This window comes from Porites lutea, chromosome 10 (genome assembly GCF_958299795.1).
Source record: "Porites lutea chromosome 10, jaPorLute2.1, whole genome shotgun sequence".
NCBI classification, from domain to species: domain Eukaryota; kingdom Metazoa; phylum Cnidaria; class Anthozoa; order Scleractinia; family Poritidae; genus Porites; species Porites lutea.
Genome location: NC_133210.1, coordinates 26,506,400 through 26,528,557, shown reverse-complemented (window position 1 = coordinate 26,528,557; position 22,158 = coordinate 26,506,400). Strand labels below are relative to the sequence as shown.

The window sequence follows — 22,158 nt, the reverse complement described above, 5'->3', positions numbered from 1 at the left end:
GCAAGTGAAAAAGATACTGATGAAAGATTTTGATTGACAGGTAAAATGTGACGTTTTCGTAGTTTCGATGGCAAAGTGAACGATTGAACACAACCTACGCACAACGTAAAATTTCACTTTTGCTCAGTTTGTACAAAATTCGATCATTAGATTTTCCTGTAAACTTGCACACAGCTTACTACAATTAATCATTACGGTTTGAAACTTATTTGACCAAATTTTAACAGACGGCTTTTTAGATAATCAATAATATAATTGTACTGTAATTATTAAATGTGTCACAAAATTCGTCTGTTCCACTTCCATTTTTAAGTTCTCATCATTTAAAAATACGGTAAAAGTAAAAATTCTGCCAATTATCACGAAATTTTAAAGAGTAGATTTTGAGAAATCGTCTTCTTTGTACCATTGCTTTTTTCGCCGCCATGTTTGTTTGTCTAATTTAAAACACGCGCTACCGTTGACCGCCCCCAAAACTTTGTTCGCCACTTTGAAAAGAATATATCAAACAAAAAGTGAGCACTAACCATGAACAATTTATTGATGATCGATCTTTGCAGGCGTTGCATTGAAACTTGAAAGAATTGGCCCCACTTTTAAGTTTCAATCCATTTCAATGCCTAAATATAATAATCTTAAATGGCAAAACTGGACCATTATTTTTGGGATTCAGTTGATTCATAGACACGTTTTGGAATAGCGTGGAAAGCCTCTTAAAGAAATTATCGAGTGAGACAATCTATTTTTAACGCAATCAGCTCGTTTCAATTTAAAAGCAATCAACTTTTTAGCAAACAAAAAGCGACAATTAGTCAACTTTTTTCTTTTTTCTTGTCAGTCATTACTGGTACTTCCTATAGTAACATTGAGACCCACGTTTTCCACTGTTGGCGAATTCACAAAGCTACAATTGTAGTTGTCAACTTGGCGTGTCAGGCGCAAAAACGGAGTAGAGGGGAGAAAAACGGCGCGAAATGGAAAATCCCCAGGGGTACTCGACAAAGCTTTATACGGGGAGGCTCCACCCCTAGGTCCACCCCCTCACCCTTTTTGCCATAAAAGGTACCCCTTTCGCAGCCTCGTCCCCAGGGCGCTTTTCCCTGGCTTTGGGGGTGGGGCCCCACCTCCAAAGCCAGGGAAAAGCACCCTGGGGACGAGGTTGCCCCTTTCGTATACCTTCTATTGACAAATGGTAACCCTTTTCACATACCTAGTTTAAAACGTTGCATCCCTTTTAACTGCTACACGCTAGGCTTAGGCACAAGTTGCTCGGCAACTTTTCAGCAACTTTTCATTTTTTTAAAGCCTTTTAAATTATTTGTTACTTTTTTCGCGACATTTATTAGCTTTTGTAAGAAAAGTCAGCTAAATTCAACTGGTTTATACTACTGTGTGAGTGTGTGAAAGGGAAGGCGAAGGGAATTCGAGCGCGAGACCGCGCGCGACCAATGCCAGCTTGGTGTTGCACGCCTGTCCATGAGGTCAGTGGTATCATATAACACGGTTTCAAGATAGCGGACAACACTGTCAGTGATTTAGATTCCAGCTGGGGAGAACGTGCAGATGAAGGCCCGATTAATCCTATTGAGGAAGCTAAAAGGCTGGGGGCAAATCTCCCTACCCCCGAAAAAGCTAAAATAGCTAGAGAAAGCAAAAAAAGCAACTATTCGGCACCTTTTTACGAATTTATCCGCAACTTGTGGCTAAGCCTAAATGCATGCTGTAGACGAACTGTCTTTAAAATATATGAAAAAAAAACATAAAACAAGGAAATTTCCTCGACTCATGAAATATTTCCTTAAGCATTACAGGGCTCAAATTTCTTTTTAATTCACAACAGGCAATTTGAGCTCTTAAATGCGTAAAGGAAAGATATAACGACAGTTTAAAAATTTCAGAATTTACAAGGATTTGTATGGAAAACCATGCAAGCGTGACTGGATGGCAAAAGTTGTTTTTCTCATACAAATACTTCTAACTTTCGACGGCCGTTGCAATCGCTACTTTTGAGATATACGGCTTAAAATTCTCTGGTTACCTAATTTTAATACGCTCTTTCAGCTTGTGCTAACAAAATTTTTCAAAAGTGAACTGTTTTCGTGTTTACCGAAAGTTGATCACGTGATCAAGTCATGCAATTCCGCGCAAAGAGCCTATTTGCACTTTTGACTAGTTTTGTTAATCTCGTACCCAGATCTCACTCTGTCTTACGGTGAAAAGTGACATCTGGGTACGAGATTATAGTTTTGTCGCACAAAATTGTCAGTTATTGATGATGGCCCGAGATCAGTGTTACAGGCAAATTTAAGCAACAAATCAATTTTTTGCCTGCTTATTGTCACATTCATGGGACCTTGGTCCCAAAGGAAGTGACCCAAGACTCTTTCCACAGGGTCGACACCCTGGAGCACTGTACACTTCAAATTCGAACCACAACTGTCCAAAATCGTGCGTGTGTAATGCAAGGAATATAAGCTATTGGTAGGCTAATTAGTTATCGCCAGGCAAGTCAAACAAATAGACTTCAAAGCTTACGTTGAACAGTAGACTAGACTAAACTTCATTCCACACGTTTGGGCTGCCGGTGGTTCGCGATGTAATCCTAGAAGTTCCTTGAACGTTTTCTGTACCATCCTTTTGGTTGTTTCAATATCACCAAGATCTTGATCTGAGATTAACAGCAGTTTGATCCTTGCGGTTATTCTCATCATCAAAAAGGTTAAAGAAAAGGCCACGTGTAAGGTCCGGTCGTTTTACACGCTGTCTAGTCAATGAATCCAGCATCGTAAAACCCATTTCGTACGAAGTAATCGAATGCCAAAAAGCGGTATACATGGACTGGTTGTTTAAATAAAGAAACTCCGCATTCTATCATCAGTTATTCTATTCCGGTCAAAACTCGGTTTACCGACACCTGCTTAATACGGACTTCTTATTACTATAGACAGTTTGCTTTGTCCCTGGGGAAAGAAAGCCCCTACATTTTCTCCCTATTCAATCCACTTAATACGGACACCTGACTTAATACAGACACCTTATTACTACGGACAGTTTGCTTTGTCCCTGGGGAAAGAAAGCCCCTACATTTTCTCTAAATACGGACACGCAGTTAAAACGGTCACTTTCTACTCATGGCCCCCTCAGTGTCCGTGTTAACGGGGCTTGACTTAGACTACGAGCAGTCTCTCTTTTTTCTTGGCCCGTCGAGCAAAACGCCCGAGACACGCAAAGGACCCCGCGCGTGACTGACGGCGCGAGACGGGGGAAGCATGGCTGCCGCCCTCGTTTCTCGCGTCTCGCGGCCTCGTTACTTAACGCTCGCGCGCGCGTGCACTTACTAAAACTGAAGAAAAAGAGAGGCTGTTCGCAGTCTAGGCTTGACTGTAATATTCATTCCTTCTATTGTACATTTTTAAAATTTGTTTCCACGCACTCCACGTTTTCTACACTCCGTGCTCCATATTCTTCACCTAACATGTCACTATTTATAAGGGTCGGAACGACAATAATTTTTGGAGGAATCGGCGGAAGGGGGTGCGTTGTGGAAATGTCCCAGTTAAAAAAATGCCAATCATTTCTTGTTTCAAAAGGCTAAACGTGCCTATTTTTGCTCACTGGTAGAACTTACTATACAGCCCCGACTAACACGTACGCCGGCGGACCAATGGACCCCATTTTGGGGAACTGTCTTTTCTACACTTATCCAATTCATCCATGAGCTGGCTAACAGGAGCTTTCGGTTCTAACAAGACCTCCATTTAGTTTGGGTTCATTGGGCAGTCGACTGCAATGGACTGCGTGATGCAGTGATTTAGTATTTTGGAAAGTATACATAAGCCAGACGACCTGGAGTGACCCGTTCCCTCCCCGCAAAAATCGGCCCCATTGAACGGTGGAATGGGACGCGCAAAGCCTTCTGGAAGTTTCGTCCGCCATTTTGTCTTTTTTGACAAGGAAAGAATTTGCCAACCTCGTTCCCAGGGTTCTCTCCTACCCGCCCTCTCTCGCTCCGTAAGTCGGCCCAATGATAATGCGTGACAGTGGCTACGTAAATAAATATTTGTCCAATAAACACCCACGTCTAATTTTTTCACCTTCTTCCGGTTTCGACCTGCTCATTCCGTTAATGTTGCATTGGAAGGTTTCTTCGTTTTTTTGGAAGCTACGAAAGCACTTTTAACTGACGTTCCCTGTACTCGGGAGTAAAGTTATACTACATTTCCCTACAAACTCAGGAAAGATTGCCGAGATTTTCCACGATCGTTTTTCGCCATGAAGTGTTGCTGCTTGGGACAAAAAGCTAGCGAAGAACCAAACTCACCAGCAAGTAAGTCCAGAAGTTGCCGTATTCATTCCAATTATTTTTCAAATAAAGTTAATTTGAAAAATAATTAAACTTATTAATGTGTGTTTTCGGGATTACCCTTTAACAATAACAAAGAACTACGTGTTAGAACTTGCACACAACATGTTAAATAACTAATGCAATTGAATGCGTTGCCAGCGATGACAGCTAAAATATCGCAATTGTTAACTGCATCAAATCAACAGAGAGCTTTTACTTAATAGCCTCGTTTTTCATAGAATTTTTTGTCCTTAAGTCACTTCAAATTCTACCTAAAGCGAATTCAAGATTTAAATATATTTTTTCTTGTTTGTTCTTGCGCCTTCGGCAAACGACCCTTCAAGGACCTCTTCACTGTCTTCAAGCTTTTTAGCGGTGCACGCCGACCACCTCATATTGCCGATGTCTGCATCAGGCACTGTTCAGTCAGTCACTCCCGTTTTTAAGAAAAGCCTCAATAAAGACTCCGACTGTGATCCGAAGTTTAAATGGACAAAACGGTTTGAATATATCGATCGGAAATGATTATGTACGGAAATAAATCCGAAAATATAATGAGACAAGACCCCCCATAGTGGGGGTACATTGGTCTGCCTGCGTGCGCAACAATTTATTAGTCTCAGTCGGGCCTGTATAGTAACTTCTACTAGTGAACAAAAAAACAAACAAACAAACAAAAAGAAAAGTAAGCCTTTGGAAACAAGAAACGATCGGCATTATTTTTAACTGTTATATTTCCACAACTCCCCCCTTCCTTTCAAAATTTTATTTGCTGTGTCACGAAATTTATCAAAATTCTAACAGTAGGAACTGCCACCAAACTGAGTGAAACATAAAAATAACCGCTCAAAACGTTAAAAGAAGGTATAAATGACCCTGGGGCCCCTGGATAGGGTCGCATTTTCATGACTGGATTGACTATTATGGGTTGCATTTTTATAAGGGTTACTCAATGGGGTCGCACATTTTCAGGATTTTGGGTGTCAGAAAATTCGGGTATGTAGGGCTTTAAAAATAGAACCACGACGGTGGCATCATAGAACAGCGGATTTCACCATTTAACATTGTGCATCACGTGCTAGCTTTTCATTTGTGGCGGCCACTGTTTTACGCTTTAAAAGCAGCCAAAACCGACCATTTCTTAAATTTAATTTTCTGTAGCCCAATTTTTAGCCAATTTTATTGACCATCCTACAGTACAAAAGAATATCTTGAGGATCATGGTCGGTGTTTGACCTGTTGTTACTTACAGGTACTTTACCTAGGAGCTAAGCCAAGTAAATGTAAAAAATACAGGACGCTCTTGCATTTTTGAGGAAAAATGAAATAGTAACGAATTGTAAAGTGGAAGGATAAGCAATAACACTAATAAAGACAGCTGCTGATATTCATATTGATAACAGTGTTTGATTTTGATTTTTAACTACAAGCTCAACACGTTTTGCATCCCATTATGACTACCACTACCCCCTCTCCCCTCCTTACAAGGACAAATTATTTTTTCGAAATCTCGCAGCCAGCACAAATTTGAGGAACAGATCCATTGGTTGCTCCTGTTTGAAGATCTTACAATAACACTGACAGTTTTTACCTTCCTTTTCTGGTTAAATTGCGCCATCATCACATCAATTCCTCGGTCTATACTCCGCCTAAAGATCACATAACAGTTTTCGACCAATCAGCATGCGAGAAATCGCTCAGTTATTGCGAAATAATCGCTGTAATAAGAGTGGTAGTACTTGCTTTCTATTTACATCTTTACAGGCACTGACGATTTAGCCAGCGGTACGATGAAGTCTGTTCAGGAGCAGCACAGTGTCTCAGCAGAGAAAGACTTGCAGTTCGAGTTTACTCCTAACACTGAAGATGCTGTCGGAACATGTAAGTCAAGGATAAACTGAAACCAATTCTTCCACACAGCTTTTGATCGGGTGCCACAGGTAGCCCAATAATGACATCACAGTGATGAAAAATACTGCTAATGCCGAATTTTACAAAAACCGACTGACATAGTAGTTTAAGGATTTCATTCTTAACTCAAAAAGGGGACAACCGTATTTGCCTGAAAACTGTAGCATGCCTCGAGTTAATCAAGACGGGTTAAATTAGCCACCAAAGGTTACAATAGAAAGTAGCTTAACGAAAAAGTTAAGTAGGAAAGTTCTGAAGTCTTTACTCAAACCAGGAGCCGGTTTTTTTTGTTAATTTAACAAAATTGTAGGAAAAAAGAGAGAAAATAATCTCACATAATTTTTACAATATATTAAACGACAATAGTCAGTTAAACTGACAGTAATTACATTACATAGTGTGATAAAAATAAACCAAAAAAAAAACAACAACAACAACCAAAACAAAAAAAGAACGAGTACATATTGTGCGCACAGAAAAAGATATTACTTTAGAAGAAAGTTTCACTGAATAGAGAAGATTTCAGATATTGTTGAACCGTCTACTGAAGCATTTTCATTTGGAATGAGGGGAACGCGGTCACATCAAGCCAAGAGTCTATTTTAAGCGGCGCTCTCCGCTTGACGTTATCACGTAACCCCCTTACATTCAACGATAAGACTTTGAAGACTATCATGGTACTGTTCTAGAGCAACACCTATCCTAAATGCACAATAGATATGTAAATATTTGCAGCAGTATTGAGATTGACGCAAGAATGAAGAAATAGTGAAAGCAAACGTAAATAAAAATGTGCTGCAGAAAAAAAAAAAAATCTATATCTAGTCAAATTTATGAAAAACAGCACCAGCTGACAACTCTAGGCTACACAGCTTAACTTGACTTAAATAGAGAAACTCATCACCTTGCCGTTCCTGTCCTCAAAAAAACCTTAAAATTTGGTCATTTCACGTTGTAGTCGTGCAGGGACGGCAAAGAAATGTACAGAAAAGCGTGAAGCACGGGCAGAGTTGTTGTTTTGCTAACTAAAGCTATTGCTTTTTGACGTTGCCGCTGCCTTCGCCGTCCTAGCGTAAGGTCCTTAACTATCAGCGGCTGATGTGTGGGCTCATACACTTTTTCACTCGCTTGAGAAATATTGGCTGCTAAAGGGTAGAATTCTCATTTTATGCAAGCAATTCAGCTCTAAAGTACATTTTATAATTTTTAAGGCGATCTTCAAATAGTTTAAAGCTTTTCTTCCGTGTACCATTTAAAAAGTGTTGTGTGATGGGAAAAATAATTGTCACACTTGTTCTCACGCGACGGTGGCATCATAGAACAGCGGATTTCACCGATTGTGCATCACATGCTAGCTTTTCATTTATGGCGGCCACTGTTTTACGCTTTGAAAGCAGCCAAAACCGACTATTTCTTCGGCAAATTCAGGCGTCGTTTTGAAGATTATTCAGTAGCATTTGGGCTGTTTTTTATGGAAGCTTATAGATACGCGACACTCCGACACCTTAATCAATGAACTTTTCAGATTACTTTAATTTTTGTAGCCCAATTTTTAGCCAATTTTATTGACAATCCTAGGGTGTAAAACAATATTTTGAGGATCATTGTCAGTGTTTGACCTTCTGTTACTTACACGTACTTTCCTAGAGGCTAAGCCAAGTAAATGTAAAAAATACAGGACGCTCTTGCATTTTTGAGGAAAAATGAAATAGTAACGAATTGTAAAGTGGGAGGATAAGCAATAACACTAATAAGGACGGTTCTTGATATTCATATTTTGATAAAAGTGTTTGATTTTGATTTTGCCACAAGCTCAACACGTTTTGCATCCCATTATGACTACCACTACCCCCCTCCCCTCCCCAGTCGAACGCACTGCCCTAATTATTACTAGTTTACACATTTTGATATATTTAAAAATGGACAACAATTTTTCATGGTTTATACTCTAACAGAACATAGAAATGGTGACAAAATGTTTATATCTCAAGTGTGGCTCGTGGTTCCATGGCAAAGCTTTGAACAGGGGAACCCAACGGAAATTTTTGAGAAAAACACCTAAAAACAACAACAAGGCATGAAGACAGTTTCTGAAGCCATTTTAAGCAGTTTGGGAGATTGCTGGGAACAATTTATCTGTTCCTCACTCCCAGCAAGACCGACTGAAGAGTCAGTTCCAGCCAGCAAGGTACACCTACAATCTGGCTGCAACCTGACTTACTGGAAAGTTTCCCAGCAAACGTACGTCCAGACATTACTGGCCAGTTTGGGTGTCGTCATAGGGCAAAATTCAGCCCTTCAGTGGAGGAGGGAGGGAAACAGGGTTGTGACAAATAGCACATAGCAACTATTCAAGACGTCAAATCCCCTCAGACACCCTGCATTGTCTATTTTCAAGCACCACTTTCCTTACAAGGACAAATTATTTTTCGAAATCTCCCAGCCAGCACAAATTTGAGGAACAGATCCATTGGTTGCTCCTGTTTGAAGATCTTACAATAACACTGACAGTTTTTACCTTCCTTTTCTGGTTAAATTGCGCCATCATCACATCAATTCCTCAGTCTATACTCCGCTCAAAGATCACATAACAGTTTTCGACCAATCAGCATGCGAGAAATCGCTCAGTTATTGCGAAATAATCGCTGTAATAAGAGTGTTAGTACTTGCTTTCTATTTACATCTTTACAGGCACTTACAATTTAGCCAGTGGTACGATGAAGTCTGTTCAGGAGCAGCACATTGTCTCAGCAGAGAAAGACTTGCAGTTCGAGTTTACTCCTAACACTAAAGATGCTGTCGGAACATGTAAGTCAAGGATAAACTGAAACCAATTCTTCCACACAGCTTTTGATCGGGTGCCACAGGTAGCCCAATAATGACATCACAGTGATGAAAAATACTGCTAATGCCGAATTTTACAAAAACCGACTGACATAGTAGTTTAAGGATTTCATTCTTAACTCAAAAAGTGGACAACCGTATTTGCCTGAAAACTGTAGCATGCCTTGAGTTAATCAAGTCGGGTTAAATTAGCCACCAAAGGTTAAAATAGAAAGTAGCTTAACGAAAAAGTTAAGTAGGAAAGTTACGCAGTTTTTACTCAAACCAGGAGCCGATGTTTTTCGTTAATTTATTAAAACTGTTGGAAAAAAGAGAGAAAATAATCTTACATAATTTGTACAATACATGTGAACAACAATAGTCAGTTAAATACAGTAATTACAGTACATAGTGAAATAAAAATAAACCAAAACAACAACAACAACAACAACAACTAAAACAAAAAAAGAACGTTTTTATATTGTGCGCACAGAAGAAGGTATCACTACAGAAGAAAGTTTCATTGGATAGAGAAGATTTCAGATATTGTTGAACCGTCTACTGAAGCCGTTTTCATTTGGAATGAGGGGAACGCGGTCACATCAAGCCAAGAGTCTATTTTAAGCGGTGCTCTCCGCTTGACGTTATCACGTAACCCCCTTACATTCAACGATAAGACTTTAAAGACTGTAATGGTTTCATTCTCACCGCCGTCACCAGAAACCTGGCGATCTCTGTGCAATATTCTGCAGTTGGGCCTTTTTGACGCACGTTTTCAAAAATTCGGCTGGATATATATATATATATATATATATATATATATATATTTATATAATAGACACAGACACTAAATAAAGCGTAGAAAATTAAAATGAGCTACGCTTAACAGACTAACCTTCCTTAAGATCTTTTAAAAGCTATATCTGTTGAAATATCCCTTGAAGTTTTGGGATTAAACCAGGAGCGGATGCCCAACCTTTGTTTTTCTTATTTACGCCTTTAAATTGACATGTCGGTTCTAATTATTTGTTCGATTTCTGTAATGGAATAAATGAATAAATAATTGGATGTTTATAAAATAGTTAGTCGAAATTTATTAGATGGGATAATAAATTCCTCTCAGGAAAACAGAACTATGCTTCAAGAATTAAAGAGTTCCTGGTTTGTGATTTGTGATTGGCGGATTTCGATCCATTTTCTGTGTTTCTGTTTTTCAGGTTCCAAAGCTGGTGATCGTAATTATGATGGCAGCGAAAAACGCAATTGTAAGCTGGTTATTAATTTTTAGAGTTCGCTTCTGAACACTGGTTTCGGGTAGCTACGGAGTCGAAATCAGAGTCGTAATCAGAAGCGTAGAACTTTACGATCTAGTGAATACACCATTCTGATTCCGCTTACGACTCCGTCGTTTACGATCAGGTGAATTGACCTAGGTTATCGAAGTTGTAAGCAGAAGCAGAAAAACTAAACCAGTCACAAAGCGTGGGAACGTGCTTTGTGATTGACATTCTGGTTTTCACTCTATCGTAAGCGACAGAGTCATAAGCGGAGGCGGAAGAAAATGGAAACGTTGATTCCTCTGAATCCGATTCCGTCGCGCTTATGACTCTGCTCACGACTCCAATTTTTGATTTTCTCAGATATTCCTCTGTTCCTCTGTCCTTACTGTTACTCAATTTAACCTGTCCCACTTCTTCTGGCCAATTTAAAACCTGAAAAGAAAAATAAAAGTAGTGGTCGCTCGAGATCTGGGTGCGATCATTCCCGCTGGTCATTTATTCAGCAGGCCTGGTGGTACAGGGATGATAACTGTTTAGCCAGAAATTTCGAAAATTCCGGACGAAAGATTAATGTAAGGTGATATGCATTTTTCGGGAATTCCAGCCTAAATTAAAATTGAGGGAACCCCTTCCTTCCTAGTGAATACGAACTTAACGGTATTACAATTTTGCCTATTTAGCGGTTCCAGACTCACGAAATTCACGCCTTTTTATGGATTCAAACCGTAGCGGAAGGGGCAAAGTATATAAAATTTCAGCAAGTCAAGGAAGGGGCAAAACTGCGGTAAAAAGGTAAATCGCTTGCCATTATGCCTGCCGTTATGCTTTGAAAACCCCACCTGGGTTTTTGCACCCTTAACCTGTGCACAGACGCCCCCTCCCCCCAAAAAAATCTGGGAGAGAGAGAGAGCGCTATTTGCACCCGTAACTAGCTGCCTCTTCAGCCCCTCCCTACTCTCCCATTCCCGTTTTACAGCGCGACAAAAGAGGGAACTGGGGCAGAGCCTGTCACGAATTTTCATATTGAAAGCGAACAGCAGAGGCGGCGGATTCTGATAGTCAGATTTACGAAAACAATCTTCATTCATCGCGCTCATAGTTTCAAGTTTAGATACAGTGCATACTCAAAACTATAAAACAGATATTTTTCTCTATTGAGAGCCGTTTTTCTCTCCAAATAGCGACGTGAGAAAACGAACATCTCGACCTGTCGTCTCGTCAGCAATGGCAGCAACGAAAACGGAAGCAGTCCCATCCGCTTTGCGAAATGCGGGCAAGTAAGTGCTTGAAATTGCAAATCACTTGTTGCAACGTAGTGCCATAAACCTCTTCAATACATTAGTTAACAAGTTTTCTTTTTAACTGTCTTGTCAGGGAAGGACGCGATTCATGGAAAGCAAATTTGAAAGCTCCCGCGAAGGATACACGCATTCAAACGACTGTACGTATTCAAGCTTCTAACAACCCCCTCAGTTGTCGTTTGTTTTTTGTTATTCCCAGATTAGGGTGTTTTGTTGAACATGCGTTGATATAAATGAGAAAGGATATTGTTCAATGTTATGTTCGTTGGTTTTGTCGTAAGCTAAGTAAAATATTAGTACATGTACACAGCCACTAGTCGACGAGTTCATGATCCAAGCCACCAACAGAAATTTGATTAAGAATTGGTTCTGTGAACCTGGTAAGGTGCCTCTGTAGTCGATAGCGTGGTCATTGTACTTTCCGTCTCTATTTTTTTCTCTTTTTCATTTTAATTTAGGTTGCTAATGTTTCAATTTTATTTTTCAACCTGAAAATTTGACATGTCACGAAATACCCGGATGTCTTCGCCCCCTTCGTGGCCTCCTTTTACCCATGACGTTCATGGAATAATTCGTGGGAGTAATTCCCATTTATGAGAGAACCTGTACAGAGCAAAAGGAAAACATTGCAAATGTGTGTCTTGCCCTTTGAATTGACTGCATCACAGATTTACTTTAACCTTGGTTTGTAACATGTGCAAAGCAGTACCAAGATCCTTGGTCTGGGCCCCTTATGGACTCAGCAAATTACCAGAAGTGTGTTTCAAATATTTCTCTTCAACATGATTGGCAAATCCACTATGGCTTTTTTTAACAGGCCAATCATGGCGCGAACTCAAATCCTGGTTCACAGGTGGGGACCCAGAACACGATTTTGGCACTGTTTCACAGACGGACTTAACCCGAGTTTAGTTTCGTTTTTGGTGCAGGCTACCCCTTGAATTATTGCAAACGGAATAGTGTAATAATTACACTAGCAAACAAAAATCTTGGATTATATAGTACTTACATTAAGGAACCTACTGGAAACCCTTCTGTTAGGCTGATGTCATAAAGACAATGTGACAACATTGAAGGAGCTACATACCTACAAACGTAGAAGATGATTTGGCCAATGGTGGAATGACAAATTGAGCTGTTGCATTCATTCCTTTCCTTGCATGTTTGTGTTCTCATAAGGTTGCATTGTCTTTGCCAAATCTGCCTAGTGATAACAATGTACCCAAATGTTTGCTTCCTCCGATAAAATTTCCTCTATAACAGGATGTTACAGCAACCAAAGGAAATGAATTTGAAGACTACCTTCTTAAAAGGGAGCTGCTCATGGGGATATTTGAAAAAGGTTTTGAAAAGCCGTCACCCATACAAGAAGAAAGCATTCCCATGGCTTTAGCTGGAAAGCATATTTTAGCCAGAGCTAAAAATGGAACTGGCAAAACAGCTGCTTATCTGATACCACTTCTGGAAAAGTGTGATCCTGATAAGTCGGAAATTCAAGGTAGGTCACAGATAGTTTATGGGCTTGTGTTTATGTTTTAGTCTGCAAAGAAAGTTGTGTCTGATAGCCTGGAGCTTGTGGATTTCGCTATTGCACTAGTGAATTCTGTACTTTTGCTGGCAAATGTAAATGATTCTTGGGCCAGTAAATGCTAGCTGCAGCTTGCCCGAATAGCAAACTGTAAAACTGACTTCCTTTGCACTCTGCATGTTTATTTTTCAATTGGTTTGGGTGCTACCATCACTGAGGGTTTCACAGCTTCTTCTGAGCTCTATAAGCGGTTCAGTTCTCCAACCTTATCACATATTAAAGAGCAAAGCTACAATGCAAAGCGACACTAGCAAAAGAGTACATAAGGAGCCCTGCAATTTCCCGCGGGCCGCCCCGTAGGTCACATACTGAAGTGGGAGAAGACCGCTAGCCAGGTCGCTCGAGTTTAACTTTGCCTAAATGATATTTAGCCACATATAAATTTGTCTGAAGCAGCCCATATCATTCATCTATAAAAAAGACTCAGAATTTCGTTAATTTGGCTGCAAGAAAATCCACATTATTTTAATGGTTTGTAAGAGTTTGAAAAGTGCTTACTCATTTCCCCATGGAAGACACTTCCTTATTATTACTTGAGATAAAAAGTTAACTACAACATATACATTTATTAATGTCATCAGTCTGCTGAGGCGCAGACCCCTCTCTTTGCAAAAGATCCCAAGTGGCGGGCTATTATCCCCTCAGTCTTTTTTTTGACACCTTGGAAAATTCATAAATATTTATCTTTATCAGCTCTTGTCCTGGTTCCCACACGTGAGCTTGCTCTTCAGACGTCACAGATATGCAAAGAACTTGGCAAACACCTTGGTGTTCAAGTCATGGTTACCACAGGAGGGACAAGTCTCAAAGATGACATTATGAGACTCTACAATCCAGGTACCTAAAGTAGTCTGCTTTTAGATCCGAATATACCCTTTGACAGTTTTTTCAATTTTTGATTGGATCCGGTGAGTGGCAAGTTTGTGCCCCCACCATACAAACCTCTGTAAAATTTTTGTAACTCTGTGGAGCAATATCCTTGCTCGCTTTAGACGTATCACCTTTGAACTTGGTAAGTTTATTGTAAGGCGCTCTTTCCAGTCATGTTGATGGACTTTCACCTGTTGGCCCCGGTTGTTCAAAAGTTAGATAGCGCTATCCAGCGGATAAATTGCTACCCAATGGATAAGCATTTCGAAAACTGGATAGTGATTTATCCAGTGGATAGCGCTATCCATGTTTTGCACAACTAGAGCCAGGTCTTCATCAAAACTTTAAAAAAAACACTGTGGCTTCTACTCTTTTAACATGCTTTGACAGTACTGACTTTGTATTGCTAAGTGTGTATACTTTTGAAGATACGATTTTAACTTGCTGTTTGAAGACATGTCATTAGTAAATTCATTGTGCAAGTTTGACATTAACGCTGTTCCTAAATGTATGGCCTTCTTTGCAGTTCACATTATTATTGCTACTCCTGGTCGCATACTTGACTTAATGAGAAAGGGAGTTGCTAAAATGGACTGTTGTCAAATGCTTGTTATGGATGAGGTAAGATGTTCTTTGAGAGAACTGTTACCAACTTTTGGGAGGTCTAAATGGCTGTATATTGGGCAAATTCTTTTTTGCCATTCAGGGCTGTTATTAAGAGGCAGGAGCTGGGGATTTCCCCTGGCTACTATGAATGTGGTTCCTTGGTACTTTCGTAGGAAAAATAGAAGAAAACAGAACCAAAAGAAATCCCTAGCTTTTGATTCCCTGCCTACTAGCTGTATTTACCTGGTAACTTGAAATCTTAGTGACATCGCTGGCATTTTTTGTAGACAAAGACAATGTCAAGGTCATTTAAAAAGCAAAAAAATGAAAAAGGCCAATATCCAGTCATCTTGACCAAACAAGCTTGGCCAGTAAAGGATTTATTGGAGAGCTTAAGGAACAACAATAAAAACGGTGGAAAAGGTATGGCAAGAAAATAATCTGGAAGAAGCAAGGGGCTTGTAAAATTGAGATTTCTCCCCCAGCATTTTATAGGCTGTATCTTAAGTACATAGCACTACAGTTGAACGTCTCCACCAGGGCCACCTTGGGGACAGAAAAAAGTGGCTGTTGTAATGATGTGGCTTTTGTAGAGAGGTTTAAACAAGAGTCAATCTAAGGACTGTCCATCAAAAAAGTGGCCATTGTGGAGAGGTGGTTGTTAGTGGAGGTACGACTGTACATAATTTCTTTTTATTTTTAAGGCCGACAAACTGTTGTCCATGGACTTTAAAGGAATGTTAGAGGATATAATTGGTTTCCTTCCTGGCAGCCGACAGATTCTCTTGTACTCTGCTACATTTCCACTCTCCGTCAAGGAATTCAAGGTGAGCTGCAACATTACAGTCAAGCCAGATCAAGCTCACAGATTCTATTAATGAATTTATTATTTGAAAGTTGAATGGTTGGTAGTTTGAGATTTCAGATTCATCTTTTCATTCATGCATTCGTAATGAGCAGTGAATTCAAATGTGAAGAAGGTGTGAAGTTCTACCATCTAAGTGTTCTTGAATCCTGATGGAAATGTCTTCAAAGCTATTTTGTCCATTCAAAGATTTTTTCATTCTGATGGAATACAGGGAAGTTATCATAAAAGAATACTGCTCATTACGAATGCAGGAATGTAGATTAGAATTTGATACGAGTTGCCGCAACGACTAACGTTTCATTTTTCAAATAATGAAGTCTATGGGGAGAGCTTGACCTGGCATCACGGTAATATGGACAAATCCTTATTTTATTCAAGTCAATACATTATATAAACCTGTATTGCTTCAATTCTGCAGGACGAGCACTTACCAAAAGCCTATGAAATAAACCTTATGGAGGAGTTAACTTTAAAAGGAATAACCCAGGTAACTAATAATATTATTTCTTTACTATTAATATAATTTCTTTATTAATTATTAATAAAGAAATTACATTAATAAAAGTCACTGAATTGACCTTATTCACGATACATGCCATCTTTGCATGTGCCAGTGATTTTTTTTACCTCTACGTGTTGCGTCCCTGACTCATAAAAAATCCTCCAAAACGCAAAATTATTCATGGCATGTATCCCATAGGCGAAAAAATCGATTGATCAATCTGAAGATGTTTTTTAGAACATCCTGAGGCTGTTGTTTAGCTATGCATATGTATTTTTGGTGATTTGAATGGAAGGACTATAAAATATTTCAGTAAAGTGTAATAAAGAGTTTTGAAGTCTGTTTGCAGATTAATGTCTGGTTACAAGCATTTTTTTCAATTTGAGACTCACTGTTAATTGAACCAGGACTCAAGGCCAGTTATGATGATGTCATTTTACCACTACAACCAGAATCCTTCAGCTTTTTGCTTTCTTGTGCAGGTTTAGGATTCTGTTATTTAAACCTCACTGGCCATGTGATTACCAAATTTAAATATGAAAGAACAAACAAAATGAATTCTGGTCTTGGTAGTTAAAAGACACCATTGTGCAAATGGCCTATTAAAATTGTGATGCTGGTTTTTCAAGTGTACACGTTCAGAAGCTGTGCACATTCTTCTTTACTGCTCTTGTTATTTTCCCCTTCTAGTATTATGTATTCCTTGAAGAGAGACAGAAAGTGCACTGCCTAAACACGTTGTTTTCCAAGGTAATGCGTTTTGGTGCATCCTTAGTGACCATTTTTACAAGCTCCTGTGCATTTATTTCTTCATTTTATGGTTCAGATATATGAAATTCATATTATTCATTATTATTTTCATCTTCAACTTTCCCAGGCATATTATGAATGAATTTAATTTATAGCGCTGTAGCGGCGTTGCAGAGGTCAGGGATTGAATCCTGGCAAGACTGAATTGTTTCAGGCTTTTTTTCACAACTGCACAAGTTTTGAGGATCTTCTTTACATGTTTTTCTTGTTATTCCATTAACTAACAGTTCTAATAAAATATTTTGGTTTCAGCTGCAAGTGAATCAGGCAATAATTTTTTGCAACTCAGTTCAACGTGTGGAGTTGCTGGCCAAGAAGATCACTGACCTCGATTACTCCTGCTTTTTCATTCATGCACGGATGGACCAGAGTCATCGAAATAGGGTGTTCCATGACTTCAGACGTGGGGCAACAAGAACCCTTGTATCCTCAGGTTGGTTCACGTCATTATTAATTTATACAATTGCAATAGACCTTATTCACGATACCAGCCATCTTTGCACGCTCTTAAGGACTGCAATAGCAAGTTGTTTCTCAGGTCGCAAACTATTAATGGTAAATCGTTGTTTAATGCATGCGTTGCAAGTAGAGGTTGGGTGGCCATGGGCCACTAGGCTGCAACTGCAATCACACCCCAAGGCAGAAGAACGCCCACAGGCCTACCAACCTGCAACCCGCAACCCAGCCATGACCCAAGCCAATGGGACGTCTAGGTAAGAAACCCAAAGCAACCAAGGGGGCTCGGGGCTACAGAGCCCCAGGCCCCTAGGGCCCAAGCCTGAGGCAACCCCATGGCAGCCCCAAAGGCAGTGGAGGTACCTGCTATGTAACCAGCCATCTGGACACGTGGACCCTGGAGCTAAATGGAGTGCGAATATATACATTGTAGGCATCACTAGACCACCGGCCTGGGGTCTTGTTCAGATGGTCCGGAACCCCCAGGGCAGTGGCCGTAGTCGCTGCCCCAATACGGAAGCTATGGCCTGAATAGGAGCCGATATAACCAGCTGAGTGCAAGGTAGACTGAACTGTGGATGACAACTGTTGCCGAGTAAGAGGGCGACCATCACTAACTGTAAAGAGGGGTCCCTCAGAAGAGTCTCTTCTGGCCACACTTCAGACACCTTGACCCTGAGGTGTCAGTTTCTGCTCACCCACGGACTGGAACGCCCGGAACTGAAGAAGAAACGTGTGAGGAGGCTTTGCTCTGGATTCATGAGATGATGGCAGGAATGGAGTTTTCCAATTGCTCGAACCACAGCCTTGGGGAGGGAGTCAGCCAACTGAGGCGACCAAGAACTGGAAACTGTACTCGTCACAGGACTTTCAGACGTTGCTGTAGACAGAAGGGAGTCTTTGGTAGGAAAGCCCGCCAGTAAGCTGTTGTTGGTCGAGCACGATGGATGCGGCATTACAATGGGAAAACAAAAACTCTCCAGCAGAGGACAAACGCAACAGGAACTACAGGGAACAATGGTAATGAAAACCACTTCGACTGGAAAAAACTTTTGCACAGAACTTTGTGTACAACACAAACACAATGTAGGCACATGGTGTGCGCATGCGCAAAGTTGGTGGTTATCATGATTCATGAATAAGGATTAAAAATTGGTTCAGTGAAAATATTGTTTGTTATTGCATTTTCATGTTGCTTGCTTCCAAAGCTTGGATTACTATAAATGGAAAAGATATGATCATAGCTCACTTTGTTTATGCTTTTCATTTCTTCAGATTTATTCACCCGTGGAATTGATGTCCAGTCTGTCAATGTTGTGATCAACTTTGACTTTCCCAAAAATTCTGAGACCTATCTGCATCGTATTGGTCGCTCAGGCCGATTTGGACATCTTGGTCTTGCTATAAATCTTATCACTAACGATGACAAATATGACTTATACAAAATCGAGACAGAACTGAAAACAGAGATAAAGCCATTCCCTCAAGTTGTGGACAAAAAACTCTATGTGGCAGAGTTTCAGCAACAACCGGAGGATGAAGACTAAGTGCAGATGAATTCTGGTAGGAAAACTTATAACAGGCGTGCAAGATCATGGTCTTTTGAAGTATTAATTTTGTAACGAATGGAGTCAAGATGTTATAGTGTTATTGAAGAGTTAGAGTAAGATGAAAAGTTTGGAACAAAGTTGACAAACGTCAGGTGAGAGAGTCATTATACTTTTGAATACACCTGGGCTGTAATAGCTATGAATAAGAATATTCCTTACTTAACATAGAAGTTGTAAAGCAAATTCATGGTATTCTCTTTTGTTAGTGATAGTGCTAAAAGCACTTTGTTTCTTTTTGTTCATCTATTCTTGTTCTATTTAATGAGTAGAAGTACTAGTATGGGTTGTTCAAAAACAGCCTGAGTGCAATTGAAAATTGCATAAATTAATAATCATTGTGTTGTGGTTTGTTGTTTGTTTGGTTTGTTTTATTTGTTTGAGTTTCTGTCATAATCTGAAACAAAGCATAATGAAAATAAAGCACTTTTGAATTATAAACCCTTCAAAAAATCAAACCACAACACATACCTTAGTGAAAAGAATTTGCTTTACCAATAATGATATTGGCTGTCCCTACTTGCTTCATATTATATTCTTCTTGCCTGTACTTTACTTATGTTCTCCTACCAGAGTTGCAGAGGCACACAAGGAAGCTTCATAGAAGCAAATTGACCTTGACACAAATATTTAGTATTTAAACCTTTCTGATATTCAGGAAGACAATCGTGTAGCTTGTGTTTGTGATGTATGTGTAAGAGGAAGCTTGTCACTGTCACCTTCTCAAAACATTGTTCAGAATAATCACCAGTTTTGTATTATCTGTTCTGCTCTGCCAAATTTTTATAGTTATTTTTGCTGTAATTGTTAGTGACCGAGAGCTCTCTGAATTGATTGTTGATGTTTTTCAGATTGTTTTCAAAGCAAAGTGAGACCACAGTGTAACATGACTTTAGTGAAATTTAGCCCTTTCATTCCTTGAGTGAAAAAAATGGACTCTTGAAAGGTGGTTATAACTTTTGAGTCTGTGGACAAAATCCTATGGTATGATCTTTGGGAGCACCTAAACATTTTTGTTTTTCTGTTACCCTTGGTTCCAGAGGTTTTTTTCTTTTGTATGTGTTGGGGTGCTTTAGTGCTGGCCAACAGATCTTTGGCCAAAGTTACAAGTGGCCAAATGGTCATTAAAAAGACCTAACCAAACACTCTGGCACTCTGGGTATTTTTCATTGTGTTACAAAGTGAAATTTAAATTTTTTTGGAATTGTGGCTTTGTCGACTTTAGGGTTAGAAGCCCTCCATGAGTTACAAAATAATGTTTCACTTCCATCACTATTGTTTTCATCATTTTGGATTGCATGTTCTTCACCTATGAATAGTATTACATTCCATTACAAAATTAATGAGTGAATCATAGTTGTGAGGGAAGATTGGGTTTAATCTGTTCCGCTTAAGTGAGGGTGACAGTGAAAAGCCAGTAGGATTAACATTTGATTGTAGCCTGTAACTAAGAACTGTCGTGAGTAACAGATAAGCTCCAAGCTTGTAGGAAAGGTTGTAGAGTGGTAAATTTAACTTGTGCTTTGGAAACTACTCTCTTATTTTAGCAGCTGAGAAAAGGCTAGATGGACAGTTTTTGATATTTGCAGTAGTAAAAAAGGTCCAACGTTGGTGAATTTAGGGCCGATAGCAAGCATGCTTTAGGGTTTAGAAAAAAAAAAGAGTTACTGAGCTGTGAATGTGGCACATTTTATGTTGAGCAGAGTGCTGACGTTTTATGACAGATGTTTTACTGTTTCTCGTATTTTGCTAGTAAAGTATGTGAGGAACGGAAGGTACTCGATATGAGAAATAACTTTTAGCAGAGCAAATGAACATGCCCATGAGAAAAAGATGCTCACAGTTTTAAATGAAGACTAGTTTAAAGCAGTCGTCATGAATTATTGTAAGGTTGTTAGAGAAACAGAGTAAACTCCAATCTATGGTAAATCCCTGACATTCTCTGTTTTAAGTTAAGATGGTTAGGATTGATCCTAAGACTTGCTTTAGTGGTATGAATTCATCTAAGGACCTTATTTCAAAGCTCAGTGTTTTTTCGAAGGGATTCAAAGAAAGCAGTGCGTGTTGAAGTTTGGAGCTTTTCATTGTTACATGTATGTTCATGTGTATTGTGTGTGATTATTTATTTGTTATAAACTTGTACATATGTATATAATACAAATTATAACTGAGTTCCGGATTTATTTTCTGAGGGACTTTATCTTTGCCTTGGAAGGATTGTCAAGCATTTTGCTTGAGATGAAAAGTTAAGAATGCTTTTTTTTTTTTTGCAAAGATAGATCAACAACACCACAAAAAAGAAATTGTTACATGGTTTTGCTCTCTCCAAGCATTCAGTAACTTTTTGCCTTTTTGTGGGTAAGAACAATTATTTTGAATTTGTATTTCTCTACTAAACACTTGGTAGTTGAATTTCCATTCTTTCATCTTCAGTAATACAAGATTTAATCTTAAAAATTATTGTTAGTGCTAAATCAAAGTCTATAGTTCACTATTACTGGTAGTACTTAAAAGAGTGTCCAGAAACCAATCTTGTTGGCTGGTATGCTGTTGTAGCACTAATGACTAAGATTCAAAATAACAACTAGGCTTGATTACTGCCCTTCATTTAAGGTGTGGCACTGGGTGGGACCTGGGAGAACATGGGTACATTCCCCCAGAGCCAACGAGTAATCAAGCCTAGATAATGCTGATGGAAGGCTGAAAATATCTTCCTTGGTGTTCTCAGCTTGAAGGTGAAGTTAGTAACATGCCGCTTTCTGTTGTTACTTGCCTACAATATTTCAGACAGACTTGTTCTCAAGTTGAAATAATAATTATTTACTTACAAATTCAAGTGATTGTAGGATATAGCATAAACTTTATTTTTATATCAACAACTTGGCTAGACCGTGTAAAATGAGATTTTACACAATTTATTTAGATCCTAAGTCTGGCAAATTTAATGGAACAAGCTATTGTACTGCTTTTGTGTTTTATCTCACAGAATGACCCAACATTTTTGTCCCCAGAGTCCAATAGGGAGTCTAACCAACCACCATAGTGATGACAGCAAAAACGTCTCTCTCTCTCTCTTTTTTAAAATTTTAATGTTCTCTGACACTGCAGCTTGGTTATTCTCAGGTTGTTAAATATCGGTCAGTTTTCCTTGAATTGAATTGCTAGGGACCACTAAAGGAAAAATTCATGTT

General features: G+C 39.3%; 1 protein-coding gene across 2 annotated transcripts; it reads left to right on the top strand.

The window, feature by feature from the left end:
- The first annotated feature begins 11,034 nt into the window (after positions 1–11,034).
- LOC140951009 (probable ATP-dependent RNA helicase ddx6) lies at positions 11,035–19,749 on the top strand. Of its 2 annotated transcripts, XM_073400228.1 has the most exons (11): positions 11,035–11,151; positions 11,541–11,636; positions 11,734–11,800; positions 12,924–13,158; positions 13,942–14,085; positions 14,645–14,739; positions 15,429–15,551; positions 16,011–16,079; positions 16,785–16,844; positions 17,157–17,337; positions 18,636–19,749. In XM_073400228.1, exons 1-11 carry the CDS (start codon positions 11,072–11,074, stop codon positions 18,905–18,907), a joined length of 1,422 nt encoding a protein of 473 aa, XP_073256329.1. In that variant the 5' UTR covers positions 11,035–11,071; the 3' UTR covers positions 18,908–19,749. The 2 variants fall into 2 exon arrangements, with proteins under 2 accessions (XP_073256329.1, XP_073256330.1); XM_073400229.1 differs by lacking the exon at positions 16,785–16,844.
- Positions 19,750–22,158: the final 2,409 nt, after the last annotated feature.

Excerpts from the sequence above, each read along its gene's own strand:
- LOC140951009 (XM_073400228.1), top strand. The coding sequence starts at position 11,072 with ATGGATTCAAACCGTAGCGGAAGGGGCAAAGTATATAAAATTTCAGCA. Across the intron at positions 11,801-12,923 it reads ATACACGCATTCAAACGACT|GATGTTACAGCAACCAAAGG; the intron begins GTACGTATTCAA and ends CCTCTATAACAG. Across the intron at positions 13,159-13,941 it reads TGATAAGTCGGAAATTCAAG|CTCTTGTCCTGGTTCCCACA; the intron begins GTAGGTCACAGA and ends TATCTTTATCAG.